This window comes from Apis cerana, linkage group LG5 (assembly GCF_029169275.1).
Source record: "Apis cerana isolate GH-2021 linkage group LG5, AcerK_1.0, whole genome shotgun sequence".
Lineage (NCBI taxonomy): Eukaryota > Metazoa > Arthropoda > Insecta > Hymenoptera > Apidae > Apis > Apis cerana.
In genome coordinates, this window is record NC_083856.1 from 6454100 (window position 1) to 6467142 (window position 13043).

The window sequence follows — 13043 nt, forward strand, 5'->3', positions numbered from 1 at the left end:
TTGAAATTCGACGCCAAACAGGTTCAGCAATACGGCAGCCCCTACGACCCGTACAGCTCGTGCAGCCCGCGACTCCAGTCAACGACGTACACGTCGACCTCGGCGACGGGCGCTGCCAACGCGGGGAATCCGAGCGGACTGCACCAGGAGGCGACCGCGGTCTACGTGACGGGGGACGCCCTACCACCTTTGGCATCCTCGAGCTCCTCCTCGTTATCGACCACGACCGCTTCGTACACGAGGTACGAGGTTGTGCCAAGCTCTTACGCGACGACACACGCGATACGCTCCTCGTCGAGCAGCAGCAAAGTCCTGACCGTTGATCTTCCCAGCCCCGACTCCGGGATCGGCGCGGACGCGGTCACGCCCAGGCAAGATCATCATCCGCCCACGGCGCTGCATCAGGTTGGTCTCGAAATTTCAATCGTTTGTTAAGAAATTCTCTCCTCAAAAAATTCGATCTTCAAATTTTCCCACAGTTATATAGCGGGCCGGTTTGATTTCCAAATGATTTGGAATTCGATTCCATTCGCGAGTAATTGCTTGCATTTGTTTGCTTTTTTGAAATTTTGAAAGTTCGAAGACATCACCGGCAGAAAAGGAAATTACTTGGGCTCGCTACTCGATTTTTAATTCGAAAGGAAACTTCCAGTTTCCGGTTGGGGAAACGATGGTTAAAGTTATCGCGTTTCGAAAGAAGGTAAAATATTCGCGCGATAATTCAATCTCGATGACGAGAGATAAGAGATTGCAAATGTAGAAATCTCGATCTCTTTGTCTCATGAATGTTCCATACACGATCGCCAGGGATATCAATCTTAAACGTCTTAAATATCACGATCTCGATCTCGAGAAATATTACGATAATCTCCATTAAAATCTAATATGTCGATCGATACGTTCCATCGAAGGGGATGGTTCTTCGAACATTCGAATGCTAATTCGATTATAAATAAGACTTGATCATCGGTGCAATGGTTATACGCTCGAATAATCGTAAACTCCATTTTTCCCCCTCTTTTTTTTTTTTACAATAAATATCTACCAATCTCAAACGTCTATCTACGCAGATTCATCTATACGACTCGTGCACTTTCTCGCTCGAGTTGGCCACTTTCTATCCAGATTGATACCCAATCATCGTAAACATATTTTTGATTCGTTTTGCCAACGAATTTAATCGAGGCAACGGCCAGTCGATATCGCGGGTTCCATCACGCGAATGGAATCAGTTTTTTTCCGACGCACGATCATTTTTTCTTTTTTTTTTTTTTTTACTCGATCTTTGGAACAGAATTTACACGGCTTGGTAACGATACTTCTGGGCGATTTGCATAATAAACAACGCATATCTATCAGGAATATATCAACGTGTATACGTTCGTAAGCGAGGAGAATCATGTAATAGGTGGTATGTTTTTTGTTTGTTTGTTTGTTTTTTATACGACGAGTTTTCGTGAGAAATCGTTCGAGGAAAAGTCGGATCGAGATAGAATTAGTTTAGCAAGGAGTACGTTATTATGGTGATTTTATGTGAGAAATATCTAGAGATATCTAAATTTTAATACTTTGTCGGTATTAATTCGTTAATCGATTTGCTTATATTTATATTATCAATATAGAATGATATATTTAATCAGATAAAATAAGCTTCAACATATTTTCCTTTATCTTCAAACTGATCTGATGTCGAGATTATAAAACTGTTTCAAGTTTTATCAGATGGATGAAAAAATTTTGCAGAGTTTACGGAAATAAATAATCGCTCGTGATAAAACTTTAATTTTGATTTATATTTATTTGTAATTTTATTGCATTTACATTCTTTTATTATTCGGTAAACTTATAAGTAAGTTTACATAAGTAAGTTTAATACGTAACTTTTGAAATTCCCTCGAATGCTTCCAAACATTTTGATAATAATGTGTAACCGTACGATAGTGTTATCTATTTACATTATCTATAGCCTTTATATATAATCGACACAATTTTCGCATTCGCGTAAAAATAAAACTACCAACCGCGTTTAAATATCAAAAAAAGATCACGACTCGAAAAATTTCTGAAAAAAAACCGAATCGAATGATAAAAAAGAATTCCAAATCCCAAAAACTAATTGAACATTTTAAGAAAAGAGAATTGCGACTCAAAAAAATACTAAATCTTCCTTATCAAAAACCAATTTCACACAACGAATCGAATTACAATTAATCGAGAGTCGACCAGAGAAGAGAATCACGATTGAAAAGAATTCTTGGAAAACACTAAATCTTTCGAGGAAAGAAAAATGGTGAAGATTCTCTCGTCCCGCGGAAACGATAAATCGACTTTATCGAATAACAATTAAGAACCGATCAGAGAAGAGAATCACGATTGAAAAGAATTCTTGGAAAACACTAAATCTTTCGAGGAAGGGAGAAAAATTTCACTTCCAATTCTCTCGGAAACGCTGAGCCGACTTTATCGAATTACAATTAATTGATCAAAGAAGAGAGTGAAAAGAATTCCTGGAAAACGTTAAATCTTTCCATCGAGGAAGGAAGAAAAAATTCGCTTCCTGGAGGAAGATTCGTTTGTGAAGAGGGGAGGGGGAATCGCGGCGCGGAAACAATGAATCGAGCCGCGTCGAATCGGCCGTATCGTGGGCAAATTGCAAAGCCCGAGGGCCAGTTTCTCGCGCATAGTCTCCCGCCGCATAATTTTCGCGCCCGTCGAACCGAGCCGTGGCCATAAGCGATTCATCACTCCCACGTATTCTCGGTTGTCACGCGTAATCGGCCGCTTCCGGAAACATTAATCGTTGGACGGGGGCAACGGGCGGCTTATCCGCGCGAGTAAGTCATTAGCATTGCGGTTGACATTACGAATTAGAAAGCACACGCGTTCCGTTCTGCTCTGCTTACACGGGATTCAAAATAAAAGGCGAGAATCGCGTTTCGCGTGGTATCGTTATCTACCCAGCTCGTAATTAAAATATTCATATTTCGTCCAACATGACCCGTGCGAATACTATTTCCGTTTTTTCTTATAATAATTGTAAGAAAGTTTTATACATCGCTCGTTCCAAAATGGGATAACGCGATCGAATCAATTTCTTATTATTTATTGAAGGTTTATAATACAAGTGAAAATTCCTTCTAGCAAGACGTTTTCGTTCCTCCGTTTCTTTATACGATTATGAAAATATTCTTTCTATATTGTATTTCTTCTCGAAGCCGGAGAATACAATAATAATTGTTTCACTATCTTCGAAATCTTTGTGACATTTATATAATAAAATTGTGATTATTTTTCTTTTCTTGTTAAACGAGAGATGAGAATAATTATTTAAACAAATGCCATTCCGATTAAACTTTCTCGATTATCTAATATTCCTCTTTTCTTCTTTTCTTTTTCTTCTTTTTCGAATTTAAGTTTGTTTATTTCGTTCCACGAAGGATAATTTCGGATAGGCTCGTCGGATAGGATCGATGACTTCCGCAATGGAGCGGAGAGAACACGTTGCATTAGACACAGTGTACCGAGAGACTTGTAATTACGGATTAAATCTCCAACGATTTTCGCTTGCACGCCGATTACACCGCGCAACGGCGTTCCAACGTGTGTCTACACGTGTACCGTGTAATATTCGCTACGGGCTGCGGAGATACAGAACCGACACGACAGAAACGAAAGATATCAGGAAAGCAGACGGATGTGGAATACCGTGAATATGGAAATTGAACGTTTCGCTTCAAAAAATCGAAATCAATTTAGTCGAGGTCGGTGGATGCGAGAAGAGAATTTTGCGAAACTTGTGTTGCTTTTACGCTTCTTCCTTTTTCTTTTTTTTTTTTGTTCATTCTTCGTCTTCGAGATTCAACACTCGATCGAAATGAAATTCCACGAATTTGCGAAAGTTTATAATAAAAATTTATTCTCCAACCGTGATCATTAGAAAAATTGAAGCTCATTTAAATATTTACGCGTGCAATTCTCTCTTTCCTCCCTTTTTCTCGTGGTTTAATCACTTTGGTCGGGTACAAAATTTCAAAAATACACCTTAAATGTTCAATCCTCTTGTTATTATAATCTGAATTAGCAATCGCTAATGGAGTGGAACAAATTGATTTCGTCAAAGATACGAATTAAAGGCTGGATTGAAAAATAGCATAACATTCTTGGATCTTATAGCCGAAAAGGAAAAAAAAGAAAGAATCGAACGTTCATTTTATCGAGTCGAAATTTAACGCTTTAAATAAAACTAGAGAAAAAAGATCGCATAATTTACCATAATTTTGAATTTGTCTCGATTCATCGACCGTTCAACAGCGACTAAAAATATACGTCGCAGATTCGATAAAAAAAAAAAAAAGAACAAAATTGAAACGCACGGTATCGCGTGAAAATACTTAAAACCAATCATTAAGAGTCTTTAAACGACCAGGACAGAACAACACTTTCCATACTTCCACTTTTCGTAATTTCTCATTATCGAACAACTGCGCATAATTTTCCTGTATCGATCGCCGGACGATTCTCCAATTTCGCGACTTCAGTATCGATCTTTATTGAATCTCGCGTCCAACTTGCGTTATGCAATAGAAATCGCAATAGATCGGGACCGAGAATAAAGCAAAGAATGGAAATGGAAAAAACTTACTGGATAATAAACCGAGACGAATTAGTCACGTATGTAAATGGTCGATCGTGTCGTTGGTCCGTCCGTTACGTTAATCGTATTCGAGCAAAAGTTTCTCTCCACGTTATCCACGAGATATCGTATGCAAAAACACACGTGAAAACACGTGTTCCAAGTGTGTTGCGTAGAAGAATATATCGCCAGGGAATACTAATTAAGATAACACCATAAAAACTCCGCCTTCCAACGCAATTAGAATGAAAAGAAAAAAGGGAAAAATCGAAACTGGGAAAAAAAAAATCGAGCGATAATAAAAATCGAAGAACGACCACACTCTCTGATAAATACAACAAGAGTTGACAAAATTTTTCTAGAATTGTTGCAGAGGAGGCCTATCCAGAAATTAGTATCCAATACGTAATCCATTATATAATACTGCACACTGTCAAAAAATTCCCCTCCTAAATTTATTAAATCAATCGGCTCTCAATGCGGATGCCCGAACAAACGAGCGTAATATCGCGTAATACGTTTTCTATATCGTATTTGCACCGCGTTGGGCTGGTGGATCTGCTAATAAATTCAATTAAAACCACTAGATCCACGCTCTATATCCCTATAATTAGTCGTATGACTCGAGAAACGGCTGAGATAAGGATGAAAAAGCGGGGAGGGGAGAAGATGTTATTATTCCTAATTATGGCAACCGCCATTATTGATTTTATTGGATATGTGCGGACAGAGGGTTGCTCGAGGAGGGGAAAAAAGATCTCGTTGATACTTTGGATCTCGTTGATCCTTGGACTCGATGGATGGGTTTCCGCGATGCCGTTCATCAGGTCGAGTAACGAGCTGCGGTAACCGTGTTACATGCATCCAACAGTTCCTCCCAGGGGAACTCTCGTATGAAGACGTACGAGGGAATAAACCGTTCTGAGGGCCTCTTATTAACAAACCACCGGGTGAGATCGCGTGCGGCCGGCTCTGCTCAATTTTACGAGACCGCAACCGCCTGGTCTACTCCCGGCCTTTTTTCCTCGTTTCGCCGAACGATTGAAATGCAGCGAAAAAATTTGCAGCGATGGAATAACTTTTCCCAACTTCATCAACTTTCATTAATTTATTATCAGAAGATGATCTCTGAACCCTGCGAGGAAAGCAATGTATATTCCGATAATTCTGTACATACAAGTTTCTAAAACTTGGGGCACAAAAATAAGGTTCAAAGAAATCGTTTCATCCTTAAAAAGGAAAAAAAGGGAAGAAAAACCTGCGAGTGCTAATAATTCAGAGTGGAAGTAAAAGCGGTAGCGTTATTTAGTTAGATAAAGTTCATGAGAAACTGGTTGTTACCGAGATGCTGCCAGTTACGTAAGCACTGTTTGACCCTATCGGTTAAGGGTTAATAATTGAGGAAACGAGCATGAATAGCTTGTCAGCGTTTCACAGCAGATTTCTGAGATGTGCACAATTTCTATTTAGAGACTGGCAATTATTGAATCCTGGTTTGAAGGGAGGGAAGGAAGAGGGAGGGGGGAGAAGGAAGGGAAACCATGGGTCGGAAACCTAAGTGTATCTAAGTTACATGATACACGAAAGCGTAGAAAGATTTTGCCGCCTCTTACTTATATACTCGTATTGTTAACAAGAATCGTTATTCTTTATGCAGTCCTCGTTCGACTACACGGAATTATGTCCCGGTGGAACGGCCGCTGGAGCTGCTGTGGTTCTCGAGAGCGGTGCTGTTATACACCACCAACCATTGCAGCTACAGCTACAGCAAAGCCACGCGCAAGCACAGGTGCAACGGGGAGCTTTGGTGTCCTCTGCGGCGACCAACTCCAATCCTAACCCGAATCCTCCGAGGTCGCGGCCTTGGCACGATTTTGGAAGGCAGAACGACGCGGACAAAATCCAAATACCAAAAATGTGAGTATACCTATATCTATAAATTCGTTCCTCGCCACGAAATGATATAATTATTTCGCCTCATCTGCGAAGATAGGAAAGAAAAAGGATTCTCGAATCGAATAAGAGCGAATCTTATCGTTGTATTATAACCTACACACAGAAATCGTAATAAAGCGCAGCGGGTAGGCGTCCGTGCAAACAGGAGCAGAATGTGTTTGCAGGCCATTCACCCGGGCCAGCCTCGGTTATCGGTACTGCAAGCCACTGTCCTGGTTGTTCTCCACCAGGTGGAATGGAAAAAACGCGGCAAATACGAAACGGAGACGCGTGTCGTCGCGCAAGATAAAGATAATAGGTCGGCGGCGAAAAGTTGGCCGTTTATACCGCGATAGGCCGTCATTCCGCCACTGGGGAAAAGCTTCCTTCGGATAAGGATAATCGCGCCTTTTATTTCGCTTTTCGCGGCACTATATTTAGAGTGGCTAGACCGAGTTAATCGCTGCGGGAGAAACCAGTAGCCAGAGTAACGTCGCGTAATGAGATGTTGAAAATCGGTTTCTCGGGGATTTCAATCGTGAAAGTTTGAAATAATTCGGAAAAAATGATGATTCGAGGATTCTTAGATTCGTTACTTTTCGAGATATCAAATAAAGATTTTTTAACTGAAATGGAATCATCAGTTGTATCGTGACAACTGACGTCATTCATTCGGAATATTTGCAACGAAAACCGCAAATATTCTGTGAAATAACTCATGGAACGAGTTAAATAAAATTCAGTGAAAATAAAAATATAAAAATATAAAAGTATAAATTATTTCAACGTCATATAATCGTTGTGTCTTTGTTTTTTTTACTATCTGATAAAAAAATTAAAAGTGATTTCATGATTATGAATATTATTGTAATTGTATCTTAATATATGAAAATTAAATGTTTTCCATAGATAAAGAGACAGCAAAATCATTTATTCATTCACTCATTGATATTCATAATCAAATCCTATATTTTTTTTTCTATATATGTCGATAAATCAATATATTATTAGAACTATCTTTATTAGAATATACGTTAAATTATTTCAATGAATAAAGAATGATTATATTTTTAATATTCTAAATGCAGATTCTCCGCCTATGGATTCAAATATCATCTAGAATCACCGATTAGCACGTCGCAGCGTCGAGAGGATGATAGAATCACGTATATTAATAAAGGACAATTCTATGGAATCACGCTAGACTATGTTCCTGATCCTGACAAACCTTCTTTAAAGGCTGGCCAGACTGTTAAGGTAAAATTAAATATTATTAAAAAGAAACACGAACACGAATAATTAACATACTAAGATATTTATCATAAATTTACAATTAATCATATAATTTTATAACAATTATATGATTGATTGAATCATTATTATTATTATCTATATATACATATCATTTCGAATCTAGTTTGAAACTTTTCTATCTGACTTACGATCTAAACTTTTTTTCTGATCAATCGAATAAAAATATAATCGGAATGAGTATAATTATAAAATCTTATATTGTTTTTGTTCAGCTATAATTAATGTCTAATGTTTGTGAGTTATAAATATAATATCAGTAATGATAAACAATTTATTGAAAAATTGCTTGTTTCAAAATAAAGTATAATAATAAGAAAATTTTGTTAATACTTTTAAAAATAATCATGTGACCATAAAAAAAATTGGCATATTTATAACAAGAAATATACGTCCAACTCTCAATGTTTCAAAGTTCAAGACAATTGCCCTCTAGCGTTCACTATAATAAGCAGCGTACAGGATACGTTGTACATGTGGCGCCAAAAATCGGTCGGCTATAAAGTATAACATATATAACACGACACATATGCAATATGCACACTATGTATAATATCGTTATGCAGTGGTATTCCTCTTAAATCGCATTAGGACTTTGCATAACATTACGTGCTCGATCTCCGACTCCTACGAGCAATAGAATTCATGCAGCTCGTCGAAACGCTTGCATCGAAAGAAGAAGTCGGACGAGGTCGTTTGTTCTCGCGGCTCTAATTGGCAGTATGGCGCACCGTTAGCAATTTCCATTCTGATAAAGTTGCCGATTCTTTTCTCCCCCCTTCCCTATCCCCTTCGCTAGGAGTTACGACTTCCTTGTTAATTGCTAATCGAGCGTCTAGCCGCGTAGCAAATCGAACGAACTAGCTACATACATGTATACACGCAAGCAGAGACTCACAAGTACAAATTCATCATTTATTTACTTACTTCCCCTCTATTACTTTATCTTACTCTATCCACTTACCTTTTTTACTGGTGTCGTTCTCCTCCTTCGTTCGCTCCCATTTGCTCTGGTATTGTTGTTTTTCTTTCTTGTATCTCTGTAGTATTTACTCATAACTGTCCTCTACTTTCCCCATCTCGTTCAAATCCTCGTTTTCTTATAGCTTCGACTTCCATTCTTCTGCGTATATTCATCTTACGTATTACTCGTTGTGCCTGTCGATATTTGTAACGTATACATTTCTCTTGTTGCTTTCACGAACTGATTCTCTCTGCACCAAACACTTTCTCCGTCTTCTTTCACGTTAACTTTGGTTTATCGATAAAACTGTATTTCCTTGTGCAGCACACAATTCTTCGTTCATTCACCCGAATCACGAAAAATTCTTCTTGGCGTCGCTAGCGAACACGGGTGCGCACCAATCTGCGCAGTGGAGCGTGCTTCTGTCGCGGCAACCGATGTCACGCTCACGTGAAGCCTTATCATTGGCGGCTGAGCAATGCTGATTTTTCATTGGCACTGCCACACCACCGATACATTATTAAATGATTGCCTGATTCTAAATTATTTGTCGACAATCTATATGTAACTCATGGTAGAAACATTAACCCGCGAAAATGGCCCGAGGACACGTGTTGTAACTGGTTCGCGAAGGTTAAAGTTATCTGATCTCATGGTTTAAACGGCGGGACAATAAGGAACTGAATAAATATGCGATAGAAGTCTCTATTCTCATTGGTCACGCATGCTGTGTATTATATACATAGTCTATTATAAATTTGATAATATTCCAATAACAATTTTTCTCTTTCTATCAAATCGTATTATCATATATCGTATTAACTATTATACATCGTTTGAATATTCGAATATTTAAAAATTTTCAAGCTTGTTAAAATTTAAAATGATAATTTTACCCCTTGAACGAAAATGATTGCAATCATGAAGATTTATTGTCCTAGCCTCACCCGTAAGAAAACTATTAACAACATTTTCTTGATAAATTGACTGCGGTGAAATTCTTGAATATTTTCTATCTTGGTTTTTATACACCCTTAAGAACTATAAAACTTTTTGTTCACAATTTTGTATAGAAAAACTTTATATTCCGTAATTATATGATGCGACGCGATGCAACGCAACGCGATGTAACGCGACTTGGTATAAACTATCGAAACCGCCATATTAATCGAATGGTTAGAATCGTTCGATTAATCGTTCGATTAATCGTTCGATATCGAGGCGCGAAAGAAAGTAATACAAAAATGGCAGGGAAGTTGTCTTTCTCAATTAATCAATGTAATTACACTTCACCCGTTTTCAGGTATTTTTACCAATGAATCACGATCACCCAACTAGACATATTGCCAATGAAAAAATGTTGAAAACGCGGTTATCTAAGGATACACGACCGTTTATTGGGAATTAGTAGTGTCGAATGGTGCAATTTATGCTACTGGATTATATGGTGCAGCGTGATTTATATGCATGTGTATGTGCACGGCTGCTCGCTCGAGCGTGTCCTATGTCACGCTCACGCGAATTTCGCGTTTCGTGCGACCGATGTGTCAGCAGATTTCGCGACGGTGTTCCGTTACCGACTGAGCATTGTTTCGTCCCTCCAAGGATCATTGTGGATAAATGATACTTACTGGGAATCGCGTCGCGCTCGTCATTATGCGTAAAATTTGAAAAATTCCGTGGATAGGCACCGTGGATAGACCATTCATTGTAGCCTGTCGATGTTGGAATCTATAATCTATCTATAATCTACGTTACATAATTATACGCTACCGTGTAATTTATGATCCATGTAATTGTGCGTACGTTCGAACTCAACTTCTGCATAGCGACACGATACATCAAGAAAGATTTAACCTCCCGATTCAACCGCGGTAATCGACTTTTTCACTAGGTATTTCTCTAGGCACAGTTAATTTTTTATTATGTATCCTTTTTAATATTCTATATCTAATTGTAATTTGTAAGAATTAAAAATAAGTTCAAGGATAAGAAAGATTGTTGTTTATCGTTAAGTCGAATAAATACATATTTGTGTTCGAAGCCTCAAATTATAGTCACTTTTGTGCTCATTCAGCGATTCCATATGTTATCAAATATTCATAACCATCAGCTTCTTAATGCGAGTTGATTATTATTACAGTTCTATGCCTATTTAGATCTACAAAAGCTAATTGTAAATAGATGAGTAGTTTCGCGTATCAGTTTATCAAAAGAAATTGCAAAATAAGATAATAATAGTTACAATTATACGTTAAATTTAACGGAAAGAAAAAAAAAGTTGGTGATAATAGTTGTAAAAAAGATGTGCGCATCCTTAAATTTAACGATAAAACAGGAATTGCAAGAGTTAGTAACGAAAAAGTTACTTAAGCCGTTGCTGAAAAAAGATGAAAAAAATATAAGTAAACGCGTCAGAGCGGAAACCATTCATCTGTCCTTATAGTATCACGCTTAATAAAGTACTTACGTGTTTCTTGATGTTTTGTCGCACAGAGCGTAGTAATGTTGATGTTCCGAGAAGAGAAGAGCCCAGAAGACGAGATTAAGGCGTGGCAGTTCTGGCACGGAAGGCAACATTCTGTCAAGCAACGTATTCTCGATGCTGGTAAGTAAAGCGTGTAGAATCACCAAGTTCTGCCACCATTAAATCACCCTTAAACAAATCGATTCAAATCAAAATTCCAATTATCTTTTAATAGTCGTATTGATCAAACTAAAATTAATTTCATGAAATAATTACATCGTTGTTGTATATTTACATTTTAATCATTTTTTTTTCGCGCAAGCCGCTTGATAAAGGACGATCCTAATAAATTTGGTAAGATTAAGTCACCGAATCGTATCGTTGACCATGAGCAAACGAATAAAATTGAATAGAAAAAAAAGGACATGGTCTTTCAAGGCATCATAGAATGATTTGCAACTCTAACAACAATTTATACCATTACAGACACGAAGAACAGCGTGGGACTGGTGGGTTGCATAGAAGAAGTTGCACACAATGCGATTGCCGTTTATTGGAACCCACTCGAATCCTCGGCGAAGGTATAAGAGTCCTTCATCATTCATTAAAGAGATTCCATTTGCATTTAACGATCTGAGGGACTTAAATGGAACTGTGCTTATTCATTCGGTTTAGAGCCATACGCGAAAAGTCTCTGTATTTTATCCGAATGATTTTCCATCTATTCTCCATGTATTACAGATCAACGTGGCTGTGCAATGTCTAAGCACCGACTTCTCCAGTCAAAAAGGCGTGAAAGGATTGCCTTTGCATATCCAGGTGGACACGTACGAAGACCCACCGCCGCATACTCACACGTACACACCACCCTCGCATCGCGGCTATTGCCAGATCAAAGTGTTTTGCGACAAGGTAGCTATTCTTCTGCGACCTCTTTCGATCTCGTTTAACCAATGATTCGAGTAAAAAGAAAAAAATCATACCAACTAGCCAATCTCATGAATCATCTTGGTGTTATTTTATGCACAGGGAGCTGAAAGGAAGACTCGTGACGAGGAGAGGAGAGCAGCGAAGAGAAAGATGACGGCGACCGGTAGGAAAAAGCTCGACGAGCTCTATCATTCCGTCACGGAACGCAGCGAATTTTACTCCATGGTCGATCTTCATAAACCTCCGGTCCTCTTCTCTCCACCAGCGGAACACACTATAGACAAGGTACTTCTCAAGATTCTGATTGGATGAAAGTTTAAAAAAGTGTTTACAACTACACGTTTTATTTTATTTCATTTTTTTGACTTTATATGGACACAAGCATGACGATGCTCTTCTTGAAACACAAAGAGAAGATAGAGAGAATATTGTATCTAGCTTCGAAACACCGTTCCATTTTCTCCTGTAAAAAAAAAAATTACTCTTACTAATTGAACACTAACACTTTCACGGACACCTACACTGTCAAAGTCACATTGAATTATCGAACGCGAAAACCGTGAATGTGTTAGTCGTTCTCAAAAATTGTGTAGCTTGCAATTTGCTTCGACGCAAAAGAAAACGAACTAACCAAATAGCTGTTAACTCCCAAATATTTGCGTAGTATCCTCTGCTCTCAACATCGCCAAAATTCTCCACTAACCGCAACTCTTACATCGCCATAACAAAAACCGTAACAACTTCCGGGAACGAGCAGTATCTATTGAAAAAGCCAATTATTCAGCATCTGAAAAAAAAAAATA

General features: G+C 38.2%; 2 protein-coding genes across 4 annotated transcripts in view; one reads left to right on the forward strand and one right to left on the reverse strand.

Moving 5' to 3' along the window:
• Positions 1-13043, forward strand: part of LOC107997643 (uncharacterized) — a 125170-nt gene that overhangs the window by 104635 nt on the left and 7492 nt on the right. For all 3 annotated transcript variants that reach the window (XM_017056393.3, XM_017056394.3, XM_017056397.3), the window contains exons 6-12: positions 22-405; positions 6291-6550; positions 7657-7825; positions 11340-11451; positions 11797-11891; positions 12052-12222; positions 12340-12525. In XM_017056393.3, the coding sequence (XP_016911882.2) occupies positions 22-405; positions 6291-6550; positions 7657-7825; positions 11340-11451; positions 11797-11891; positions 12052-12222; positions 12340-12525 (1377 nt within the window). The remainder of the gene's footprint in view (positions 1-21; positions 406-6290; positions 6551-7656; positions 7826-11339; positions 11452-11796; positions 11892-12051; positions 12223-12339; positions 12526-13043) is intronic.
• LOC107997665 (serine/threonine-protein kinase greatwall) overlaps positions 1-13043 on the reverse strand; it is a 113325-nt gene that overhangs the window by 82263 nt on the left and 18019 nt on the right. Inside the window, exons 8-11 of the mRNA XM_017056419.3 lie at positions 12872-13027; positions 12294-12703; positions 11314-11499; positions 8844-11223 (exon numbers count right to left, since the gene is read on the reverse strand). The gene's annotated coding sequence lies outside the window, so the exon portion shown is untranslated. The remainder of the gene's footprint in view (positions 1-8843; positions 11224-11313; positions 11500-12293; positions 12704-12871; positions 13028-13043) is intronic.